Source organism: Panthera leo, chromosome D3, assembly GCF_018350215.1.
Source record: "Panthera leo isolate Ple1 chromosome D3, P.leo_Ple1_pat1.1, whole genome shotgun sequence".
Classification (NCBI taxonomy): domain Eukaryota; kingdom Metazoa; phylum Chordata; class Mammalia; order Carnivora; family Felidae; genus Panthera; species Panthera leo.
Genome location: NC_056690.1, coordinates 7,536,975 through 7,562,061, shown reverse-complemented (window position 1 = coordinate 7,562,061; position 25,087 = coordinate 7,536,975). Strand labels below are relative to the sequence as shown.

Sequence of the window (25,087 nt, the reverse complement as noted above, 5' to 3'; positions counted from 1 at the left end):
CCGCCCCGGCCTCGGCTCCCGCGGGGGACACCATGTACTGGCTGGCGGCGCAGGGAGGCCGGCGCCCGGCGGGGATGTAAGCGCGGCTCGGGGAGGGAGAGGCCGCGGTCGGCAGCCGGGCGGCCCGAGCCCCCGGCCCCGGCCCCGGCCCGGGCTCCGGCCGAGCGGGCGGGCGGGCGGGCGGGCGGCGCCAGGCCTGCCGCGAGCCCAGCGCGCGAGCCGGGCCGAGCGAGCGAGCGAGCGCCACGCCGGGCGGCCGGGAGGCAGGACGGGCACCATGGGCCGGAGCCCGCGTCCTCCGGACGCCCCGGGCCCCGCCAGCACGCACCGGGGGCCCCCGGGAGCCCCTCGCTGCCGCCCCGAGACGGTGGCCGAGCGGGCGGGCGCCTAATTCTCCCGGAAGGGTTATTCTCTCGCTCTATTCTTATTTTGGGGGGAGCCAGCGAGACAGCTCCTTTTGGGGCGCGCTGGTAAGGTGGGAGGGGGTGGGGGCTGGACGATTTGATTCTTTCGCGTGTGTGTAGAAGCGGCGGCGGCCGCCGCCGCCGCCGCGGCGGAGACGACAACAACTTGCTCGTTTTCAGGTTGGGTTAACGGCATGGAGAACAGTCACCCCCCCCACCACCACCACCAGCAGCCCCCGCCGCAGCCCGGCCCTTCGGGCGAGAGGAGGAACCACCATTGGAGAAGTTACAAGTTGATGATTGACCCAGCTCTGAAAAAGGGGCATCATAAACTGTACCGCTACGATGGGCAGCATTTCAGCCTGGCGGTGAGTAGCCGGCGCGCCTCCCCGCCGCCCCCACCCACCACCAGCCGTGCCCGGGGCGGAGGGAAAGGGGTCCGAGCTGCCCAGGGACCCCCCCTTCCGACCACCGGGCCAACTGTCAGCCGGGTCCCCAGTCCTGGAGTTTGACAAGTGCCTGGAGAAGGGGGGGGGGGGCGTCTGCCTCTGCCCCTGGGGAGTGGGACCAGCCCTCCCATTCCGCCCCGCCCCCCCCCCATTCCTCCCCACAGATGTCCAGCAACCGCCCGGTGGAAATTGTCGAAGATCCCCGGGTCGTTGGGATCTGGACCAAAAACAAGGAGCTGGAGTTGTCGGTGCCCAAATTCAAGGTAGGACCCCCCCCCCCCCCCCGACCCCACGGTGTCTCCCCGCCTCCCCAGTCCCCGAGTTCGAAAATAACGCCAGTTCTGCCGGAGCCTAGGCTGGTTCTGAGTTCCCGCCGTCCATGGCCAGGGAAGTTTTGGCGGGGAGGGGGAGATGGCAGCGAGAGGGGTGTCCTCTCTCAGCTACTGTAAACAGAATAACATTCAGTGAAACTGTAATCAAGGATCTGATACAGTGTCCTGCCGGCCCAGCTGGGGGCTCCGGGTCCCCACCTGGCTCCTGCTAGCCCCCGCGGCTTGGCCTAGGGACCCACCCCCCTTCTCAGTCTTGTGGCTTAAGAGGGGACAACTTCATAGACCAAGGGTTCGCCCCTGACCCGGCTGCAGGGAGAGGAGGCCAGAATGGGGGGGTGGGGAAAGAGAAACTGTTTCTTTTTCCCCTTTCCTTTCGAACCCAGAGGACTTCCACGTTCCAAACGATTTAATCCTCCGCTTCCCGGGCCCGCCCGCGTGCATTTTTTTTTTTAAATTATTTTTTAACCTTCATTGTTTTCATCGGGCACGCGAGTGGGGAATGTTGTGTTTCCCTTCGGTTTCAATGTTCTCCAAACTCCCTTCCCCCTCGTCCCTGCCAGATCGATGAGTTCTACGTGGGCCCGGTGCCTCCGAAGCAGGTGACATTTGCCAAGCTGAATGATAACATCCGAGAAAACTTCCTGAGGGACATGTGCAAGAAGTATGGGGAGGTGGAGGAGGTGGAGATTTTGTACAACCCTAAGACCAAGAAGCACTTGGGCATTGCCAAGGTGGTCTTTGCCACGGTCAGGGGAGCCAAAGAGGCGGTTCAGCACCTGCATAGCACTTCGGTCATGGGCAATATCATCCACGTGGAGCTGGACACTAAAGGTGAGTGGAGACCCACTTGGGACAAACTGCGATGGAGGGGCAGTGAGACCTGTCACTACGACTCCTTTCCCTCCCAGAGCCCCTCTTGCAGTGTTAGGGACCCCCCCCCCCCCCCAGCAGCCCTTTTTTTTTTTTTTTTTTTTTTTGCCCCCTCCTGAGGATAGAGTCACATGGAGCTAAATGTGTTGTCTGTTGCTAGGAGACAGGCTATAATTTACCCAATGTGCTGTCCTTGGCTACTGCATGTACCCCTAGGGACCACCCAGAGGCTTCCCCACCACTGACACCCCTGCGGGCCCCTCCTGGAGCCCTAGTGGCCTGGGTTTAGGCAGTCTCCAGTGTTGCCATCTGTGTTAGGGGAAGAGGCAGGGTTTGTTTATTTGTGGGAGCTGAGAGGGAGCCACTAGAATGCCTTTAAATACATATAGAGTAGGTCCTTCAACTAAAAAGGGAATCCTCCAAGGATCCAGGGTCCCCCCCCCCCCCCCCCCATGCTGCCCCTTCCTTCTGGAGTGGGAACCAATCTGGGCTCAGAGTGTGGTTTCATTGATAATGTTCTGATAGAGCTGGGCGGGCTGCTGTGGGTGCTCAAGGGTTGACACTGTGCCTTCCCTCCTCTCTCTTAAAGAGACAGCAGCACCTCCCATGCGCCGGGAATCCCGCTATGTGCTCACTCTGAGCTCACTGCTGGCAGAGTGGGGCTGGGGAAGTCACCCTTCCTTCCTTCCATTCCTGGGAGGCTTCTTCTTGACCGGATGGAGGGGCTTGCAAGACTCTAGGGCATCCCCCAAAGTTTGCCTGTGGCCTCTCTAGGGAAGTTCCCGCCCATATGAAAGAAGGTGCTGGGTGCCCCAGGACCAACCTACCCTGTGACTGGGAAGGCACTGTTGGGTCCGGTGCTTCTTGAGGTTTTCTGGGAGACACTGTCTGGGAAGGCTTAGGTGGCCAGCTTCTAGGAGTTTTGTGAGCATGGTGTTTAGAGGCAAATGGCACACCAAACCCAAACAGGAAAATCTAAACCTTTCTTGTGCTTTCAACGATGAATACATATTGACTAGGTCTCTAAGACCTTGCTGGGGGCTGTGGAGGGATGCTGGAACTGGGTGGGCACCGTTATCCCACAAACTCTTGCCAAGCCCATATCTAGTTCTGAGTTTCCTCAGGGCACAAGCCTGGGTTCCTGTCTCTGTCAGGGGAGTACAGACCCTTCAAACTCTACACATCCCTTGTGTGGCTGCAGTCTCATTTCTCCCTGAGAACTGAATGTGGAACCTTCTTCCCTGTCACATGCCCATTTTAAGGAGCAGCCAGCTCTTCCCAAAATTTCATTTCTGAAAAAAAGGAAGAAAAAAAAAAAAGTGGGAGGCCCTCAGAGACTGCCAACTAACTTTGTATTTCAAGAAAGAGACCAGCAAAGTGTAAAGTGTAGCTCAAGGAATGTGCCTCCTTTGCATATGTAAGCAGCTGCCTCAGAGGGCTCTATAAATATCAATAATCTGGGGCCCCAGGGTCTATAGAGGCCTCTCTCTGCTGATGGGGGAGGGTTACCAGACAGGGCCCAGTGGGACCAGCCCGGCAGAGCTGGGGAGGCCTGGTCAGCCAGGTCAGCGGAGGAGGCCCATGGAGGTCACAGTAACGTGGTACTAGACTGTGTTTTACAAACTCTGCTGGTCACCTGGCCTCAGATAGTTAACAATAAAGTGAACTGTCACCTCTGTGTCACTGGGTCTCTCCACCTGCTGCAGGCTCTGGCTGTTAAGTGGGAAAACCTGACTCTTTTTTCAGGTGCTATGGCTCAAGTGACAGGGAGAGGCTCTGTGTTGGGGGTGGTGTTTCTGTTTTGGGGGAGTCCTGGCCCCACAGAGGATTAAATTCTGAATCTTAGGGTCAGAAAAATCACACAGGTGAGCAGCTTGGTTGAACAGATCGGACTCCTCAGTGAGGTACAGAGAGGTGGTTCCCCGGTCAGGGTCACAAAGCTTCTCAGGCTTGGGGGTCTCAGGCGCCAGGGGCCCATAAGCCAACCTGTGGGGTCTGCCCCATCCTGGAGCCTCCCTCAATCCTCCCTCCCTTGCCCTTCCCACAGGGGAAACCCGCATGCGGTTCTACGAACTGTTGGTCACGGGCCGATACACACCCCAGACCCTCCCAGTGGGTGAGCTGGACGCTGTCTCTCCAATCGTGAATGAGACCCTGCAGGTGGGTTTATTACCATCCAGTACCCTCCCCCCCACATACTCACACTCATCACCGGCCTCTGATGGGCCCTTCGCCCCCATTCACCATCTCTAGCGTCGGACGCCCGAGCCTAGGAGGCAGAGGAGCCTGGCCTTGTCCAGCCTGGGATTCCCACAGACCCACAGCCTACTTAGGGCTTCGTGTTAATGCTGAAACATTGCTGTGTCTGATGTCCTGGGCACTGCTCTAGCCCTGCCCCCAGAAAGCAGACCTCAGTGGTCCCCATTCCCAGAGCGAGACTGACGTGACTCCTTACCCAACCACTGCCTCCTACCTAGGCCACCCTCACACAGGGAGATTCTCAATCCAACCCTTCCCTGGCATCAACTCACCTACCCTCGGGAGTAGCTTTTCCACAACGCAGCCTTCACCGACTTGCTGGTCGGCTAGGTTATTCGTTAGGCACTTTTACCGTGTCACACGACTTAACTCCTAAAACATTGGGAGACCAGAGGGAACAGGACCCTTGGCCACCCCCTCACTCCCCAAACTATAGTTCTCCCTGCTGGAAGATCCTTGATTTCTGACAGTCTGAGACGGGAAGGAAATCCCAGTTTAAATCAAGACGTCAGGATCTTCTCTTCTCTCTGCTTTAAGGATTAGAAAAAACCCTCAAGGTTCTTTGGGGATAGCTGGCTATCCTATGATTAGAGAAAAGTTAGGACAATCCAGAAGCTCCTCTTCGATCTCCTACCCCTCCCCCCCCCCCCCCCCCCCCCCCCCCCCCCCGCTTCTTCCACCATGCAGCAGTTTTAGAGTGGCCAGCTTGGCTCTGAGATCCCCGGAGTGTAGAGGGAAAACAGCCCCCATCCATTGCATGCAGCCCCCTCCAGCAACCTCACTTGTCTCTCCCTCTCTCTCTCTAGCTGTCAGATGCTCTGAAGCGCCTCAAGGACGGTAGTCTGTCTGCAGGCTGTGGCTCCGGCTCCTCCTCGGTCACCCCCAATAGTGGTGGGACACCCTTCTCCCAGGACACGGCGTACTCCAGCAGCCGCCTGGACACCCCCAACTCCTACGGACAGGGCACACCGCTCACGCCACGTCTGGGCACCCCCTTCTCGCAGGACTCCAGCTACTCCAGCCGACAGCCCACACCCTCCTACCTCTTCAGCCAGGACCCCACGGTGACCTTCAAAGCCCGGCGCCACGAAAGCAAGTTCACAGACGCCTACAACCGCCGCCACGAGCATCATTATGTCCACAACTCCTGTGCGGTCACCGCAGTGGCCGGGGCCCCAGCTGCCTTCAGGGGCTCCGTGGACCTCCCGTTTGGGGCAGTCAGCAGCAGTGGGGGCAGCAGTGGCCCTCCATTCAAGGCCCAACCACAGGATTCGGCCACGTTCGCCCACACTCCACCGCCTGCCCAAGCAACCCCCGCTCCTGGAGTCACGTTCAAGTCGGCTTTCTCTCCGTATCAGACCCCTGTGCCCCCTTTTCCCCCACCCCCTGAGGAGCCCACCACCGCAACCACCTTTGGGGCCCGTGAGAGTGGGGAATTCCGGAGAGCACCTGTGCCCCCACCCCTGCCACCCACCGAACCCCTGACCAAGGAGAAGCCAGGCACACCGCCCGGCCCACCGCCCCCTGATGCCAACAGCATGGAGCTGGGTGGCCGGCCGACCTTTGGCTGGAGCCCTGAGCCTTGTGACAGTCCAGGCACACCTACGCTGGAGTCCTCACCTGCGGGGCTGGAGAAGCCCCACGACAGCCTGGACTCACGCATAGAGATGCTGCTGAAGGAACAGCGCACCAAGCTGCCCTTCCTTCGAGAGCAGGACTCGGATACAGAGCTGCAGATGGAGGGCAGCCCCATCTCCTCCTCCTCCTCCCAGCTCTCCCCACTGGCCCCCTTTGGCACCAACTCCCAGCCAGGCTTTCGAGGCCCCACGCCACCCTCCTCACGCCCCTCCAGCACCGGCCTGGAGGATATCAGCCCCACGCCGCTACCCGACTCAGACGAGGATGATGAGCTTGACCTGGGCGTGGGGCCCCGCCCCCCTCCGGAGCCAGGCCCCCCGGACCCTACTGGTCTTCTGGGCCAGACAACTGAGGTAGCCTTGGACCTGGCTGGAGACAGGACCCCAACCTCAGAGAAGATGGATGAGGTACCACCATGTCTGTCCACCTCTGTCTTGGATTGGTTTTGTCTATCTTGTGTCTCCCTTTCCTCCTTTGAAACGTTATCCCCTCAGGACAATTAGCTAAAACACAGAAGTAACAGGGTTAGGGCAGCTAAAATAACCGGTCAAATACAGAGAATAAAAAGCGAACGCAAAAAGCACCAGGAGCTGTGACTGAGCAGCTGCTTTGGCTCTGAGCAACCTAGCAGCCATAGAGAGAAGGGAAACATGACCTAGTTCTGTTGCTCTCCTGTTAGGTATGGGAAGTTAAGACTTTTCCTAGGGATCAATTCTGACTTGAGCTTCTTTGGTAGGAGTTTGCCGAGACCCCAGATAGTATGGACTATGGTAATGGTTCTGGATCCCCTTGTCTGTTGGGTCGCCTGAGGGTGATCAGGGCTGATCCTGACACTCAGGCATATTTGGGGGGAGGGATTAGCCAGAGCATTCTGCTAGGCTAGGCCGGATGGGAGCTCTGGAGCACTGTCTTCTAGAACCTGGTGCCCTCTGAAGAGAGGAAGCCATGGTGGGCAGGGAGGGCATTGAATTTTCCCTTAGCTTTTCCTCTGTTTCCAGGAGTCGGGACTTAAGGGTTAGCCTAGGGGGAAGGCCACAGCCAGAAACAGGCAAAACTGACCATTCTCCAGCCTCTCCTCAGCCATAGATCTTTATCTGGGGTCTTATTACCCAAATCTCCAGCCTCTGGGTTGGGGTGGGGGCTGCTGTGTGCTACAATCCCTTGGAGGGACAGATTAGGTCATCTTCCTTGGCCCTGCTCCTCCCCACTCCTGGTCCAGGCACCTGTCCTGGTCCTCCTGAAGACCTGTGTTGGAACCTGCGCGCCCAGCGGGCATGAGCAGCCAGGGGCTTAGACAGAGCTCTGTGCCCTTGTGGGCGGCAGGAGGGAGGGTCCCCCCTTCCCAGGCCCTTTGATTAGGCAGGTTTGGCTGCCTCGGGGAGGAACAGAGAGGAACTTGGCCTGCCCTGGAGGGGACTGCAGGTGGCCGGGGCTCCAGGGGGCCTCCAGGCAGTTCTGGGGAAGTGGTTTCTGGTGCCAAGGGGTCCGGGCAGGAGGAGCTGACAGGTGTGCAGAGGTGGGGGGCTGGCAGCCCTGCCATCTTCTCTTCCCTTCCTCTCTGCTGCCTGGGCTTGGGGGATGTTTACCATGCTGACAGAATGGTCCGGGACTGGGAATCCCAGGGTAGACGGAGGGACTGGGCTCTCCCACCATGTCACTGTAGGGAAGCGGGAGACTGAAGCCGAAGAGAGATGGGGTCGGGATGCCCCTAGATCTTAGCGGTAGGAAGACCAAAGTACAGAGAACCTCCAGGCTGGCCCTCGGGAGCCCCCTGCCGGCAGCCTGGAGAGCAGCACCCGGACTCCTCCAGACTGAACCTGGAGGGAGTCCCAGCTAGGTCAGGCTGAAGACTCCGGAGACAGAGCAGGGGCACCACTGAGGGAGATTCCCTTTCTTCACAGAGGCTGGTGGTTAAAAGTTCAGGCTCCAGTCCGTGAGCCTGGAAACCCAGCTCTGTCGCTTACTGGTTATGTGACCTTGGGTAAGGCACTTTCCTTCTCTGAGTCTCAGTTTCATCGCCTGTGAAATGGGACGGTGAAAGTACCTGCCTCACACGGTCTTCGGCTTAACTGAGGGGCCCGCAAGGGAAGCTCCCGGCACCGCGCGAGGGCCGGTGCTGAGCCGTGTGCGCTCGGCTAGTTCCCGCTGGTTCTCACCCCCACCCCCGGGCGCCGGAGGGGCGGAGGGAGGGGCAGGGCCGAGGGCTGGAGCGCAGGATCCCGGGTCTCCTTGTGATTGGCTGGCCGCGATGCCGGGTTAACCCTCTGTGTGCTGCGCTCGCCTCGCTGGGCGCTGTCCGGGACTGATCTCCCGGGCGCTGTCCCGGAGTATCGGGCTGAGCCTGCCAGTCCCTCCTGCTGCATGTGCGTGCGGACCTTTAGAGAGAGAGAGAGAGAGAGAGAGAGAGAGAGAGAGTGTGTGTGTGTGTGTGTGTGTGTGTGTGTGTGTGTGTAGTGGGGGTCTAGCAAAATCCTGAGCTTCCTACTGCTGCTGAAAGTTTAGTATTCCCCTTCTCCCCGGGGGCGCTCCCCCCCATTTCCCTTTGAGGACTCCCTCACCTGAAGATCTGACCTCTGACCTTACAGCCTGTACAGACAGCACCCCCTCAGCCTTCAAATGCATTCCCTGTCTGTGGCAGCCTACAAACGCTCTTGTCACCTTACCGAGATCTTCTAGGGCAGGGCCTGAGCCACCTTCTCACCTCTTGTCCGGACACAAAAGCCTGGGGGTGACGGAACTCTCCTCTCCCCACCCCTGCTCTGCCTTCTCACTCCAACCCTACCAGGTACACCCCAATGCCTCCTTCCAGTTCCAGGCCTGTGTCCCAATGTAAAGGGGCCCTTGCCCATTTCGGAGCTGGGGTCATCCTTGGCTTCCCCACTGTTTGCCTGGTACAGTGAGTGTTCCTGGATTCCATTCGGCAGGCATCCTGAGCTTGAGTCCCAGCCTTACTTCTGACCGGCTGTGCCTCCTGGGCCAGTGGCTTTTGGCTCTGTTTCCTCACTTGTCAGAAGGGATTGGAGTAGAGCCCCACCTTGCAAGGCTACAGTGCTGATGTGAAACAAGGTGTTGTGCAGTTTCAAGACCAGATGAAAGATTAACTAAGGAAAATAAAAAGACATACCTCCTATTTATGCAGCCTTAAAACTGCTAACTCTCCTTGCTCAAATGTCACCCTTGCCACCGGGCCCTCCTTGCAGCAGTGAGGACAGCAGGCTGACTGGGAGCCTAACTGGTTTGAATCCTGACTCCATCTCTTATTGGCTCTGTGGCCTTGGGCAAGTTACTTAAGCTTTCTGTGCTCCAATTTCCTTGGTAAAAGAACGGCCTTAGAAAGATACCGAGCACGTAGGAAGCACCCTAGAAGTGTTAATTGTTAGTATTCTCTGATTACAAATTGAAATAGAATCTCTCAAGCTGACATGGAATCTGTTTCCCTCTTTACACCCTGTCCCCCTCCCCAGCTTTCTTTTCCTCCAAGGTGGGCTCTATATTTCTCCTCTTCATCCTGGTTTTCCTGTGTCTCTTCCCTCTAGAAACTTAGCTCCACAAGAGCAAGAATTGTGTCTGTCTTGTTCAATGCTGTGTCCCCAGCACCTAGGACAGTGCCTGGCACACAGCAGGTGCTAAGCAAGTGTTTACTGGATGAATGAATGAATGAATGAATGAATCCTCGTAAACCAACTGGCAGGTATTAAGATGCCCATAATGCAAATGGGGAAACTGAGGCTTAGCAAGGTTAAGTGACTCCCCAAAGCCACATGGTCCCAAAGCCACATGGTCCAGAAGGGAGGGGACTAGGACCCAAACTGCAGAATCCGTGTTGCTCATTAGTCTTGCAAAGGGCTTCTCGAGCTTTCTGGTGTTTGGAAGGGGCTCTAGGAGCCAGCTTGGCCTCCCAGGCGCAGCCTCACCACTCTCCCCGGCTCTCCCCACAGGGCCAGCAGTCCTCGGGCGAGGACATGGAAATCTCGGACGATGAGATGCCCTCAGCCCCCATCACCAGCGCCGACTGCCCCAAACCCATGGTGGTGACCCCAGGGGCGGCAGCTGTGGCAGCCCCCTCTGTGCTGGCTCCGACGCTGCCGCTGCCCCCACCCCCCGGCTTCCCGCCGCTGCCCCCACCCCCGCCGCCGCCCCCACCACAGCCAGGCTTCCCCATGCCCCCGCCTCTGCCGCCTCCCCCGCCCCCCCCGCCCCCCGCCCACCCAGCTGTGACGGTGCCCCCCCCACCCCTGCCAGCGCCCCCCCCTGGTGTCCCGCCCCCACCCATCCTACCACCGCTGCCGCCCTTCCCTCCAGGGCTGTTTCCCGTGATGCAGGTGGACATGAGCCACGTGCTGGGTGGCCAGTGGGGCGGCATGCCCATGTCCTTCCAGATGCAAACGCAGATGCTGAGCCGTCTGATGACTGGCCAGGGCGCCTGCCCCTACCCGCCCTTCATGGCCGCTGCTGCCGCAGCCGCCTCAGCCGGGCTGCAGTTTGTCAACCTGCCGCCCTACCGGGGCCCGTTCTCCCTGAGCAACAGCGGACCGGGCCGCGGGCAGCCCTGGCCACCGCTACCCAAGTTCGACCCGTCAGTGCCGCCACCAGGCTACGTGCCACGCCAGGAGGACCCACACAAGGCCACTGTGGATGGCGTCCTGCTGGTGGTGCTCAAAGAGCTGAAGGCCATCATGAAGCGTGACCTGAACCGCAAGATGGTGGAGGTGGTGGCTTTCCGCGCCTTTGACGAGTGGTGGGACAAGAAGGAGCGGATGGCCAAGGTAGGCAACGAGTGCGGGGTGCCCCCGGGCGGCCGGCAGGCACGCTCTCTTCCCCTGGGGGACACTGATCCCCATAACCCCCAAGTAGGAAAGCGTGAGTGTTACCTTCTAAAGCTTGTGTGTCCATGACGCGGACGTGTCCTTGCCGCATGTAGCCTGCTCTGCAGGCGAGGAGGTTGAAGTTCAGTGAGACGGAGCTGGGCGCCAGGAATGTCGGGCAGGCACGAAGCCCAGCCGACTTGGTGGGAAGGAAGTGCCAGTTACCGTGTGGCTGTCGCTGTTGAGGGAAGGCAGGCTGCTTAGGGAGGGCCACCCACTGGGGAGGTGGGGGTCCACCGGCAGCACCGTAACCATGGTGACAGTCCCCTCCTCTCTCACACCCCAGGCCTCTCTGACCCCGGTGAAGTCAGGCGAGCACAAGGACGAGGACAGGCCAAAGCCCAAGGACCGCATCGCCTCGTGCCTGCTGGAGTCGTGGGGCAAGGGCGAGGGCCTGGGCTATGAGGGCCTCGGCCTGGGCATCGGGCTGCGCGGGGCCATCCGCCTGCCCTCCTTCAAGGTCAAGAGGAAGGAGCCGCCAGACACAGCCTCTTCTGGTGACCAGAAGCGCCTGCGGCCCTCAACCTCTGTGGACGAGGAAGATGAAGGTATGTGCGCCCCCTCACGTGGCGCTGGGCTCTCCCGTGCTTCCCCAGCCCAGTTCGGACACCCCTCTCTCCCCTCAGAGTCAGAGCGAGAACGGGACCGGGATATGGCGGACGCCCCTTGTGAGCTTGCCAAGCGGGACCCCAAGGGCGTGGGCGTGCGGCGCCGGCCAGCCCGGCCGCTGGAGCTGGACAGTGGCGGGGAGGAGGATGAGAAGGAGTCACTGTCGGTGTCCTCATCGTCATCGGCGTCCTCATCCTCGGGCTCCTCCACGACCTCACCCTCATCCTCGGCCTCTGACAAGGAGGAGCGGGAAAGCACTGAGGAGGAAGAGGAGGGGGAGGAGGAGGAGGAGGAGGAGGATGAAGAGGAGGAGGAGGAGGAGGAGGAGGAGGAGGAAGGCCCCAGGAGCCAGGTCTCCTCCTCCTCGACCTCATCCACATCAGATAAGGTACCTTCGGGTTGGGGAGGCCTGGGGTGCTGGGCCAGGTGAGGGGGGCCCTTCTGCTCAGCCTGACCTCCCCTCTCCCTCCCCCTCCCCCAGGATGATGACGCTGAAGACAGCGATGAGCAGGAGGAGTCTGAGAATGAGGACGAGGACATAGCCCTGTCAGAGGCGAGTGAGAAGGAAGAAGGGGACTCGGACGGAGGTGAGCGGTGTGGGCCCAGGCACCTGGTCTGCCCCAGGGCCCCTGTGCAGAGACCAGAGCCCGAGCAACTTTCAGCAGTACTTTTGGGGCAAGATTTCTTGTCTTTGAAACGTGAGCTCATTAAAACACGCACAGGACTCGCCCTACGATTCCATTTGTACGCAATGTCCAGAACAGGTCCCTCCACAGAGACAGAAAGTAAGCTAGTGGTTGCTTGGGTCTGGGGATGGGAGGCTGGAGGGGCGAGAGCTATAGGTGTTGGGTCTCTTCTTGAGCTCATGAGAGTGTTTTGGAACTAGAGATAGTTGTAATGTACTAAATACCACTGACTTATTCACTTTAAAATGGTTCGTTTTATGCTACGCGGATTTCACCTCCGTTTTTTTTTTTTAATTTATTATTTTTTTTTAATGTTTATTTATTTTTGAGACAGAGAGAGACAGAGCATGAACGGGGGAGGGTCAGAGAGAGAGGGAGACACAGAATCCGAAGCAGGCTCCAGGCTCTGAGCTGTCAGCACAGAGCCCAACGCGGGGCTCGAACTCACAGACTGTGAGATCATGACCTGAGCCGAGGTCGGATGCTTAACCGACTGAGCCACCCAGGCGCCCCTCGCCTCCGTTTTTTTTAAATGCTGACTAGTTAACACGCAGGCGCCCCCCCCCCCCCCCCCCCCCCCCCCCGAGATATCAGGGCCACGTTCAGCCTGGGTGCCATCAGTCTGAGATGTTTGGGGAAGCATCTAGCCGGAGCGCACAGCAGACGCTGAAGGGCTCATGCCTGTGTCCCCTGTGTCCCCTGCCCAGAGGAGACGGTGAGCATCGCCACGTCCAAGGCAGGAGCTGGGTCCTCCAGCGAGAGTTCTGAGTCTTCTGAGTTCGAATCAAGCTCCGAGTCCTCATCGTCATCCTCAGAGGATGAAGAGGAGCTGGTGGCAAGGGAGGAGGAGGAGGAAGAGGAGGAAGAGGAGGAGCAGGAGGAGGAGACCGCAGCAGCAGACGAGAGTATGGCTCCTGCTGCTCCCGATGAGGACTTTGAGGAGGATGTGGCCACGGGGGCACCTGTGACAGAGTCCTCGGTCACGGAAGGGGAGGTGGACATCGAGGCTGAGGACGGAGCTCCCGAGGAGCGGACTTCCGTGCTGGAAGAGCCCCCCTTGCCTGTGTGTGTCGAAGAGCTCGCAGGCTGCAAGGAGCCCTCGGAGGAACCGGGCCTGAAGCAAGAAGGGGCCAGGTTGCTGTCTCCAGAGCCCCCTGCTGGAGAGACGGAGGCCCGGCCCCCCCCTTCCCCGGAGCCCGCCCCAGGTAACACCTGCAGCCCACAGCCCGTTCCCCCACCTCCCCACCTTCTCCCCTCCCCCCCCCCCACCCCGGTTGAGGTGGTGGGGATGGAGGCAGGATGTCCTCACCGGCAGAATGAGCCCAGGCTCCTTTGGGTAATTCGTGTAACCTTCCCAAGCTTCAGTTTCCCCATCTGTAATGTGGGATCAGTGGTATGTCCCCCATGAGGTCGTGCGGGAGGGCAGAGTGAGATGACATAATGTGCCAGCACGGAGCCTGGCACCCAGCCACAGCTTCAGATAGCTGCCTGAGAGAACTGCTCCTGTCACCGTTCCTCAGTGCCACATTTCCCCACCGTTTGCTCCTTGGACCATTAGTCCTATGAGATGCTCTCAGAAAGGTGTGGCAGGGGTGGGGAGCAGGTGTATATGGTCATTTTAGTGACAGGCAGGTGGGGGAGGCTTGGGGTGCTGGGCCAGGTGAGAAGGGCCATGGACACAGCATTCTCTGCCACCTTGGTGGAGCCGCAGAAAGCATATTAAAGGCTGTAACATACTGTCCAGTGGAACTTTCTGCCGTGGTAGAAACGTTCTTTATCTGCTCTCTCCAATATCATAGCCATTAAATACAATGTTGCTAAGAGCACTTGAAATGTGGCAAGTGCCTACTGCTGAGCTGAATTTGTAATGTTATTTAATTAACTTAAACTTATGTAGCCACCGTGTGGTCAGTTCAATCCACGAATACATCCTTCGGGAAAGAAACCTATTATACTTTGTTTAATTCTGTATTGTTTGGCTACAGAACCTCAGGTCTTTGAATATTGCCATAGGTATGTATTAAGCCTATGTTGTGTCCCCAGTACTGTTTCAGGCACTGACAATACAACAGTGGCCAAACAGACAAAAGTATCTGCCTTCATGGAGCTTACATTCGAAGACAGGGTGATAAATGACAGTAGATAAGCTAGAAAATATATGACGATGGAGATAAATGCTGGGAGAAAGGCACTGACAAGTCCTGCAGAAAAGGGACTTGTTGAATTTTATTCAATAGCAGAGACCATTTTCTGGATCCATGGGACGTTCCCTGTTCACAAGAACACCATTCTAAGGACGTAATGCCAAAGGCTAAGAACCATATCTCCTACGTCTTTAGCTTATCAAGCACCCACTGTGTGCCAGACATTGGGCTGGGCACTAAGAAGCCTTGAGTGGTTTAGTTGTGGGGGGACGGTCCCCACACTCACAGAATGCCAGGGGGCCCAGAGGGGTGTGAGGTCGGGTATCAAGCACAGAGTAGGGCAGCATAAATAGGGCACCACGAGATGTTTGACTCCAGTAATAACGGTCCGGTTTCTGCCCACCTCTCTGCAGAGGATGACCTGGAAGTGGCGCCCGAGTCCCCTACGCTGCTCTCCTTACCACTGCAGCCGCCATTGCCACCCCCTCGACCACCCCGGCCGCCTAGCCCACCGCCAGAGCCCGAGACCCCAGAGCCCCCACACCCACCCGTCCCTCTGGAGCCGCCTCCCGAGGAGCAGCCCCCGCGTACTCCGGGTCTCTGTGGCAGCCTGGCCAAGTCACAGAGCACAGAGACGGTGCCGGCCACGCCAAGTGGGGAGCCCCCGCTGTCAGGGGGTAGCAGTGGCCTGTCACTGAGCTCCCCGCAGGTGCCCGGCAGCCCCTTCTCCTACCCATCCCAGTCCCCCAGCTTGAGCAGCGGGGGCCTCCCGAGGACACCCGGTCGGGACTTCACCTTCACGCCCACCTTCCCTGAGCCCGGCGGACCTCTGCTCCTGCCTGTCTGTCCCCTCCCAGCTGGCCGGCGCGATGAGCGGTCCGGCCCCCTGACCTCCCCGGTGCTCCTGGAGACGGGTCTGCCTCTCCCCCTGCCCCTGCCCTTGCCCCTGCCCCTGGCATTGCCCGTCCCTGTCCTGCGGGCCCAGACGCGGGCCCCCACCCAGCTGCCGCCCCTGCTGCCTGCGCCCCTGGCCCCCTGCCCACCCCCTATCAAGAGGAAGCCGGGCAGGCCCCGGCGATCCCCGCCGGCTGTGCTCTCCTTGGACGGGCCCTTGGTCCGGCCGCCAGGGGGGGCCACCCTCGGCAGAGACCTCCTGCTCCTGCCAGGCCAGCCACAGACCCCTGTCTTCCCCAGCACCCACGACCCCCGGGCCGTGACCCTGGACTTCCGGAACGCGGGGATCCCGGCCCCCCCTCCCCCTCTGCCCCCCCAGCCTCCTCCGCCCCCACCTCCACCCCCTGTTGAGCCTACCAAGCTGCCCTTTAAGGAGCTAGAGAACCAGTGGCCCTCCGAGGCCATCCCTCCAGGCCCCCGTGGGCGCGATGAGGTCACCGAGGAGTTCATGGACCTGGCCAAGGTTCGGGGGCCCTGGCGCCGGCCGCCTAAAAAACGCCACGAGGACCTGGTGGCCTCAGCCTCGCCCGAGCTCTCACCGCCGCAGCCCCTCTTCCGGCCCCGGTCGGAGTTTGAGGAGATGACCATCCTGTACGACATCTGGAACGGTGGCATCGACGAGGAGGACATCCGCTTCCTGTGTGTCACGTACGAGCGGCTGCTGCAGCAGGACAATGGCATGGACTGGCTCAACGACACACTCTGGGTCTACCATCCCTATATCCTAGACGACGCGGTGGGGTCCTTGCCCGCCTCTCTGGGCCCCGTCTCCCATGACACCCACGACGGCAGTCGCCCGACTCCCCGCCACCTACTGAGTGGCGTCTGCTGGCACCGTGCCAGGCTCCATGTGGAGTCCTCACTGGCACCTTTAAAACACCTTTTCTGTGCCAGGCCCGTCTCACCCCCAGAGTTAGCGGGTCCCGGGGCCAGACGTAGCGGCGGGATCGCACCACGTCAGAGCAGCAGAGGCTGACGGAGGGCCAACTCCTCCTGGCCCCCCCATCACCTAATTTGATCTTCCCAACAGGTCAGTGAGGTGGGAGCTATTATTCCCATTTCACTTATGTGGAAACCAAGGCTCAGAGAGGTTAAGCGACCTGCCCAAAGTCACACAGCTATGACGTAGCAGAGCTGGGATTTGAACCCAGGCAACTCTGGTTCCAGAGTCTGGGCTCTTAACCATGATGCTAATCCTGATAGTTGTGTTACCAGCACAGACAGAACTATCAAGTTGGAGCTGTCTTTATACCCCTTATACCAAACTAGTTTACTGAGCACTTCCTCTGTTCCAGGAAGTCTGCTAAGCACCTGAACGTGTATAATCATTCAGAGAAGCCTTGTTATTGCCCCAGTGCGCAGGTGGGAAACCGAGGCAGGAAGCAGATAAGAAATACACCCAGGACCGTGCAGTCAGGTACCCCTGACAAGAGTTCTGACCCTCAGTGGAGGTGGTGTAGGTGTGGGGGGTGGAACCTCCTGGAAATTAGCCTGAGGGTAGAGAGGCCAGGCCCAGTGGGGCTGTCTCTGGAAGGACTGGGAGGGGCTTTTCAAGAATGTCCATGTGGCCCTTGACCCACACCCACCCACCAGCCTCTCTTCAGCTAAGAAAAAGAAACGGGACGATGGCATCCGTGAGCACGTGACGGGCTGTGCCCGCAGCGAGGGTTTCTACACCATCGACAAGAAGGACAAGCTCAGATACCTCAACAGCAGCCGCGCCAGCACCGATGAGCCCCCGACAGACACCCAGGTACTGCTCTCAGGTGCCTGGACACTGGAGCCCCTCAGGCTGCCGTGGGTGGGGACCTTCTGGAGGGGGGCGTACCAGGCGGCATGAGGGGTTGTGGGGTCAGAGGGGCTGGCACAGGGGGCGTTAGGCGTTAATTCACCCGGGTACCCTGGTTGGAAAGGTGAGGCGAGGCTGGGAAGTGGGAGCCTCTGAGATTTTCATCAGGGATGTGAGCAGAGTGGAGTTGTGTTTCCAGAAGTTTCCTTCTCTCCTCTTTAAATTCAGCAAACGTCTCCTGAGCGCCTGCTGTGTTCCAGGCACTGTTCTGGGTCTACAGCAGTGAACAAAACAAAATCCTTTCCCTCACAGAACTTCCATTTTAGCGGGGAGGTGGGAAATGATCAAGCGAACAAATAAACATAGAATTCCAGGTGGGGAAAACAGGAGAGGAGGTTAGGGACTGGGGAGTCAGAGGGGTCACAGAAGGTGACAGTTGAGCCAGACCTGAATGAAGTGAAGAAATGAGCCACGTGAATAGCTGGGAGAGACCACAGAGAAGTAGGAAAAGGCTTCAAGAAAAAGTTCAAACAGGAGGGGAGCCTGGCTGGCTCAAGTCAGTAGAGCGTGCAGTTCTTGATCTCAGGGTTTTGAGTTCAAGCCCCATGTTAGGTGTAGAGCCTACTTTATTAAAAAAATAATAATAAATGAAAGTTAGGGGCCTGGATGGCTCACTCAGTCGGTTAGGCGTCCGACTTCGGCTCAGGTCATGATCTCCTGGCTCGTGGGTCTGAGTCCCGCATCAGGCTCTGTGTTGATAGCTCGGAGCCTGGAGCCTGCTTCGGATTCTGGGTCTCCCTCTTTCTCTGCCCCTCCCCTGCTCATGCTCTGTCTGTCTCTCTCTCTCAAAAATAAATAAACATTAAAAAAAACCCCACGTTCTTTTAAAGTTAAAACAGGAGGGGGGATGGGGTGCCTGCATGGCTTAGTTGAACATCTGACTCTTGGTCTCAGCTCAGGTCTTGATCTCCGGGTCATGAGTTCAAGCCCTGCATTGGGCTCCACGCTGGGCATGAAGCCTACTTCAAAACAAAACAAGACAGGAGAGGGGGTCACTAAGTCTGGAAGTCATGCTTTTCAAGAATGCCTTGAAGTCATGCACAGAGTGAACAGGATGTGCAAAGGCCCTGAGGTGGGGGGGGGGGGGGGGGTGCGGATCTCAGTGGCGTGAGAAAGGAAAGGAAAGACTAGCTGAGACCAGAGACAGAACAACAAGTCCTCAGGGCCCTGGAGGCTGTGGTGATGAGGTTAGATTTGTATTCTGTGTGTGACAGCCACATGAGGGCTTCCAGAGAGAGGGTGAGGGTGACGTGGCTCGGCCCATGATTTTCAAAGCTTACGCTGGCTGCTGTGTGAAGAGTTGACCCCAAGGGTCCACAGGGGAGACCGTGCACAGCTGCTACATTTCCCAGTCCAGACATTTGGGTAGGTTCAACTTGATTTGCTGTGAGAAAAAAGTGGATGTTTTTGAAAGAATAGCAGGAACAGTGGGATATCGGGAAGCCAAAAGGACAGCACTGGGGGCTGGATTGGCTGGAGGAGACCAAGGACCTGGCTGGGATGCAGCTGGGTCTGGCTTGGGGAACCAGGGAGCTGGATGCCAAGCTCTGAGGTGGGAAGCTTGCGTTCTGGGGTTTGTGGAACATCCAGGGAGTGAGGTCTTTTAGGCAGTTCGATATACGGGTGCAGTAGAGAACTTGGGGCAGGGGAGAGACTTCCAGTCATCGGGATGGAAATGTTCATGGGAGGTCACGGCAAGGAAGAGCTCACCCAGGGAGAGGGCGTGAGGGCAGGAGGGCAGAGGACGAGGGTGGCCGAGGGAAGGAAGAGAAGGAAGGGTGCCAAGGAAAGAGCCATGATCTCGAAAGCCTGGGGAGGTCGGAGGGCCGGTGGTGAGAGCCACGGGGGACAGGGTGGAGGGACACGCACCATCTTGTCTCCCGGAAGTGGAGTTCTTTCCAAGTCTTCTAGCTGGGACAGGAAAGACGGCAAGTGTGAAGGAAAAGTTGTGTTGTTCTCTGACCGGAGGCCGTTGAGGACGTTCACATTCTGGCAGGAAGGACCAGGGAAGAGGAGAGGGGACAAGTAGGGATGGGACAGGCACAGCCAAGCCCAGAGCAAGGAGGCTGAGAAGGTGGGACGACAGGAACCCGGGGCTTAGGGTGTGATAGGGACCCCGGTCCCGGTGCCACGGTGAGCAGGGCGGTCCCACCCCTCCTGATCCGTCCCCCCGTCCCCCTCACAGGGCATGAGCATCCCGGCACAGCCACACGCCTCCACTCGGGCCGGCTCGGAGCGGCGTTCTGAACAGCGCCGCCTCCTGTCCTCCTTCACTGGCAGCTGTGACAGTGACCTGCTCAAGTTCAACCAGCTCAAGGTGAGGCCGGGCCCCACCCAGGGCCGCCGGGTGGCAGCCGGGCTGCGGCCAGGCCTTTCACCTCTCAGCCCCTTTCCTCCCCCAGTTCCGGAAGAAGAAGCTCAAATTCTGCAAGAGCCACATTCACGACTGGGGCCTGTTCGCCATGGAGCCCATCGCGGCCGACGAGATGGTCATTGAGTACGTGGGCCAGAACATCCGCCAGGTAGGCACCGCCCGGCAGGCTGGGAGCAGGGGTGGGAGCGGGCCGGGCCAGCCCCGACTGAGGCCTGCTCCCGGCCAGGTGATCGCGGACATGCGGGAAAAGCGTTATGAGGACGAGGGCATCGGCAGCAGCTACATGTTCCGGGTGGACCACGACACCATCATCGACGCCACCAAGTGCGGCAACTTCGCGCGCTTCATCAACCACAGCTGCAACGTGAGTGCCTGTCCGGAGGCCGCTGCTGCCCCTGCCGCTGTGCCCGAAGGACCCAGAAGCTTCTGGCACGGAACCGGCATGGCCTCCGTCCCAAGCTCTGGTTGCCCGAGGGTGATGGAGGCAGGGTGGGGGGGGGGGCCTCGTTCATACACCGCGTTTTGCTCCCTTGAGCTTCAGTTTTCCCTTCCGCAAAACGGCATGACGAGACTCGAGGTGCTCTGAAAGTAGTCCCCCTCCGTTCACTCCGGAAGTAGTCCTCTCAGTTCACTCCGGAAGTAATCCGCTCAGTTCACTCCGGAAGTCGTCCCCTCAGTTCACTCCGGAAGTCGTCCCCTCAGTTCACTCCGGAAGTAGTCCGCTCAGTTCACGTTTACCCGGTTCCTCCTCCGTGCTGGCCTTTTGCTGTGCCGCCGGCGGTCAGGCTCGGCCCTCCGAGGCCTTCGGTCCCGGGGCGGTGCTGTCCAGCAGAACTCTGTGAGCGCCACAGCATCCGTAGTGGCCACTGTTGTGGTACCGGCTGCCTGTGGGGTCGAGCACTTAAAATGTGGCCCCTGCCACTGAGGAACTGACTTTTGGTTTTTGGGTTTTTTTTAACTTATTTTTTAATGTTTGTTTATTTTTGAGAGAGACAGAGACAGAGTGCGAACAGGGGAGGGGCAGAGAAAGAGAGGGAGACACAGAATCGGAAGCAGGCTCCAGGCTCTGAGCTGTCAGCACTGAGCTCCACGCGGGGCCCGAACCCGTGAACTGGGAGATCATGGCCTGAGCTGAAGTCAGACGCTCAACCGACTGAGCCACCCAGGCGCCCCCTGAGGAACTGAGTTTTTAATTTAATTGAGTTTAATTTTAACTTAAATAGTCTCACGTGGCTAGTGGTGACAGTGGTGGATGGCACTGGTCCAGGGGGCAGTGAGTGTTGACAACAAGGGGGGTTCTCACGCCGAAGATAGGCACAGGGAGCTTCAAACGGGACAGGCTAGTTCCAGAGCAGATATGCCCAACTCTTGTTTCGAGTCATGACCTTGCTACTTAGCAAGTGACTGTAGGCCAGTTAGTTAACGTCTCAGTGCCTGGATTCCTGATCTGTAAAACAGGGATGGTAACGGTCCCTCCTTGTAGGTTGTCGGGAGAACCAATGAATTCTCTCTTTTTTTAAATGTTTATCTATTTTTGAGAGAAAGAGAGAGAGAGACAGAGCTCGAGCAAGGGAGGGAGGGCAGAGAGGAAGAGGGAGACACAGAAACCGAAACAGGTGCCAGGCTCTGCGCTGTCAGCACAGATCCCAGTGCGGGGCTTGAACTCACAAACCGTGAGATCATGACCTGAGCCGAAGTCGGACGCTTAACCGACTGAGCCACCCAGGCGCCCCAATGAGTTCCCTTTGACACAGCGGACACAGCTAGCTCTCACGACTGTGACTGGAGCATCACTGGGGCCAGTAGGGACTTCCTCTTGCCTCCCTGTGGCACCTGAGGGTTAGGAGGGGATCACCAGGTGGCAGTGAGTGGGGCAAGTGTTCCGTTCAATGAGGCCCTGAAGGGACAGCAAAGCAGACAGTAGGGATGGAGTAGGTGTTGAGAGGGCGGGTAAGAGAATGAGGTTGGCAGGCTTGGGGTGGCCAGATCACTCAGCCTTGCAGGCCGAGCTGAGAAGTTTCTCTAAAAGCCAAGCAAGCGGGCCACTGTCAGGTTTCGAGCCATGAGACCACTGGGTCTGCTCTTCCTTTGGGAAGATTCCCCTGGCTGCTGGGTCAGGAGTAGATTATCTCAGAGGACAGCGAGGTAGCGGGCGCTGCTGAGGTCCAGCCGAGTGATGAGAGAGACCTGGCTGGGGCTGCGGCAGTGGAGGTGAAGGGCAGTAGACAGAATCAGTAGGTCCTTTGGAGGGAGAACCCTCTGGGCACAGCAGTGGGCCAGAGCCAGCCTCGGTGTAAGAAGGAGGTGTGGGAGACAGCTGCTTGGGGGCCTGGGCGCCCTACAGTTGAGGTTTGAGCTTACTGAGTCAAAAACGTCTCCAGGAGCTGCCGAAGGCAGATAGCAAGCAGACACTTGGATTTCTGGGTCTGGAGCAGGGTCCAGCAATCCTTTTCTTTAAAAGGCCTGATAGTAAATATTTTTGGCTTCGTGGCCCAGACAATCTCTTAGCAACTCCTTAACTGCCATTGTAACAAAAGCAGCCTGTAGACAGTGTGTAAATGAATGGGTGTGGCTGTGTGCCAGGAAAACTCGACTTGCAGTAACAGGCAGCTGCCGGCCGGGGTTGGCTGACCCCTTCTCTGGAGCTCAGAAGTGAGGCCTGAGCTAGAAATACAAAAACTTGGAAGTCGCCCGCAGTGTAAATGGAAATCGCAGCCCTGGAGAATAATTTAGTATCATCACCATCGTCATCATTCTTATTTATTATCAGAGGCAAGGGTCCCTGTCACCCAGACAGGGGAGCCGGGGGCCTGGAGCAGGTGGCCAGTGGAAATGGGGGGCAAGAAGCAAGTCGGTCAGGCTTTGAGCATGGAGCGTGGTCGGGTTTGGGGGGCCCGGGTCGGGTGCCTGGTGGGTCGTCGGCTCACCCTCCCCTCCCGCCTCACCCACAGCCCAACTGCTATGCCAAGGTGATCACGGTGGAGTCGCAGAAGAAGATCGTCATCTACTCAAAGCAGCACATCAACGTCAATGAGGAGATCACCTACGACTACAAGTTCCCCATCGAGGACGTCAAGATCCCCTGCCTGTGCGGCTCCGAGAACTGCCGGGGGACCCTCAACTAGGCCCCGCACCGGCGCCCCGCAGAAGGCCGCCCGTGCTGCCCTGGGGCTCCCGCGCGTGGAGCCCCCGGCCCCCGGGGCCCAGCCCCACCTCCCACCCCCATTTCAGGTGCTGTCCCCTACCCAGCGGCCATGTCAGGGCCTGGCGCCCCCAACACTACCCCCGGAACCCAGCGCAGCTCCAGCCCCTCAGTGGGAAAGGGCTTCTGTGTCTCTCGGCCCATGTCTCTTTGGTTTTTTTAAAATGCTCCCTTCAGGATTTTTGTTCAACTCCAGCGTAAACTTCTCTCTGTCCATGTCTCTCGCTCTCCGTCTCTGTCTCTGTCCTTCTCTTTCCCGGTCAGCCTCTGTCCACGAATGCTGCTATGTTGTTTTGTCTTCTCTTTACTCTCTTCCTCGTCGTAAGAAAAGACATTTTAACCGTTGAAATGTGAAGGCAGACTCAGAGAGCGGGGACCCCCGGCGGGGGCTGCAGAGGCCTCGGTATGGTGGCGTGTCGGCCCGCGTCCCGGAACCCCCGGGCCAGGGCGCTGGGCCAGGTGCTGCAGAGAGGAGGGGGGTCAGCCCCAGGCTGTGACCTCAGAACACTACGCAAGGCCCCCTCTCTGCTGGCAGCGACTCAGTGAGGAGAAGACACCCCCCCTTCTGTTCCTTCCCCAGCAGCCTGGGGGCGCCATTTCCCCTAGCAGACCCTGGTGGAGCCAAGCTGGTCCCAGGCAGGAATTTCCCCTCTGGGCTCTCCCTGCCACCCCACACCCTGCCACCCCCAGAATCTTGGGTTCAATGTTTACTTTCTCATTCGAATGCCAGCAATGAGGGAGCCTCCCGGAGGCCCCAGTGTGGGCGTGGGGGCACTGGGAAGGGTCCTGTCTACTCTCTCCTGCTCTCACCTCCCCCCAGGGCAGGAGGAGGGCCTCCCAGGGCAGGCGGGTCCCCTAGTCCCGCCACTTCGGGTCTCTGACCAGATGCGTGTGGCATTTTTTTTTTTTTTTTTTTTGGTCTATAAGCTTCACCCGCTTGCCCCTGGCCCATACCCGAACTCACCCTGCCAGCAGCCCCCTCATCCCAAGGAGGCAAGAGCGTATTTATTTTCAGAGTGAGATTATTCTCCCAGAGAAAGGAAAATCTTGGAGAAGATTTTTAAAGCTCAGATCTAAGTCTGACAGTTTTTTGTTTTTTATTTTTTAACTCCTTTTACCCTCTTCCCCATCATCCTCTTCAGGGTTTATTTCCATAGATTTTTTTTTTTTCTTGTGCGTGTATAAAATCAAAACGAAGGGAAGAAATAGGTTTTTGAAGTTCAGAACCAACTTCTGTATATAGGCTGCCATAAAGGACTTTTTCTCGGGAACATTGTTTCTTGTAGAAACATGTGGGGAGACTTTTTTGCTCATTTCTTTGTATTTCCAAAAATCTCTCTCTCTCTCTCTCTCTCTCTCTCTCTGTCTCTCTCTCTCTCACACACACACACACACACACACACACACACACACAAAAGCAAGTCCCTCGCACCCCAGAAAGCAGAGCAGGCATGTAAATAATTTCTGGAAAGTGACTGTTGTGACCAGGAGTCCTCACCAAGACGGGAGAGCTCCCAGCGGGGAAGCCCCCACCCTGCGGATGGATGCAGGCCCGGAGCCTCTGGTATCTCAGCTTGTGTCAAGCTTGTTATCATGTAAATTCTGTACAAAGAATTGTTATTTCTCTCTCTCTCTCTCTCTTTTTTTTTTTTGTCGTTGGTGGTTTTGTTGTGTTCTTTTTTTTTTTTTTTTTTTTAATTTCTTTACCCCATGCCCTCTCTGTTTGAGATTGTGCCCACCAGTTTCAAGGTCGAGGTCGATGAAATCGGGGGCATTAAGACACAGAGGAGGGACCTGGGCACAGCGGTGACCTTCTCTTCCGTTTGCGGTTTTCTGCCTAATTGTGCAACTGAGGAAATATTTATTTTTCACATGAGGAAATGTGTAGTTTGTAGAGATGGTTGATTTAAGTTGCTTGTGCGGCCCCCAAGGGGCTGCCTTCATTCTCTCCCTTCTTCCCATAGAAGTGGAGGGGGATGTGAGGAAACCAGGCTTGGGGGCCACCCTCGTCCCTCACCCTGGCCTCACCTTGGCCAATGGGCCAGGGGCTGCACCCTCACCGGTACCCGGGAACCCCCCGCCCCACCCCAAAAATGGTTGGCCATATCCAGAAACGTGGCTCGTTTTTCTTTCGATGCCTTCATTTTCATTGAACAAATCTTTGCTTTTGAAAAGTTGGGGGTTCCTACTTTTTTTTTTTTTTTTTTTTTCTTGTCCCTCCCTCTCTGCCTCTCTCCTCCTGCAAAGAAGAGAACCCATAAGTTTTAGGGATGTTTGTGCATATAGACTCTGTCATCCGTACGTAACTTGTTTTGAAGAGAAGTGTTTCCGTTGTGGGTGTGTCTTGTTGTAAATATTTGTTCATATTTTTGTGAATTCAATACTATGTACCATTGTATTATAGTAACTTTTATAAAGCAAACCATAAATATACTGACTTTTCTTACAGATA

At 57.8% G+C, this 25,087-nt stretch overlaps 1 protein-coding gene and 1 long non-coding RNA gene across 4 annotated transcripts; one reads left to right on the top strand and one right to left on the bottom strand.

Annotated features, from left to right (window-relative positions):
• Positions 1–25,087, top strand: SETD1B (SET domain containing 1B, histone lysine methyltransferase). Of its 3 annotated transcripts, none has more exons than XM_042910007.1 (17): positions 1–76; positions 585–772; positions 1,018–1,116; positions 1,746–2,016; positions 4,103–4,215; positions 5,121–6,359; positions 9,891–10,718; positions 11,104–11,365; positions 11,444–11,814; positions 11,908–12,013; positions 12,820–13,317; positions 14,670–15,929; positions 16,797–16,963; positions 19,245–19,376; positions 19,462–19,581; positions 19,660–19,797; positions 22,385–25,087. In XM_042910007.1, exons 2-17 carry the CDS (start codon positions 599–601, stop codon positions 22,556–22,558), a joined length of 5,952 nt encoding a protein of 1,983 aa, XP_042765941.1. In that variant the 5' UTR covers positions 1–76; positions 585–598; the 3' UTR covers positions 22,559–25,087. The 3 variants fall into 3 exon arrangements, with proteins under 3 accessions (XP_042765941.1, XP_042765942.1, XP_042765940.1); XM_042910008.1 differs by lacking the exon at positions 1–76 and adding an exon at positions 277–404; XM_042910006.1 differs by lacking the exon at positions 1–76 and adding an exon at positions 277–470.
• LOC122203315 lies at positions 18,181–19,470 on the bottom strand. The gene is made up of 3 exons (XR_006195124.1): positions 19,243–19,470; positions 18,929–19,048; positions 18,181–18,443 (listed from the first exon to the last, which is right to left on the bottom strand). It is a non-coding gene; the product is annotated as an uncharacterized LOC122203315 (long non-coding RNA).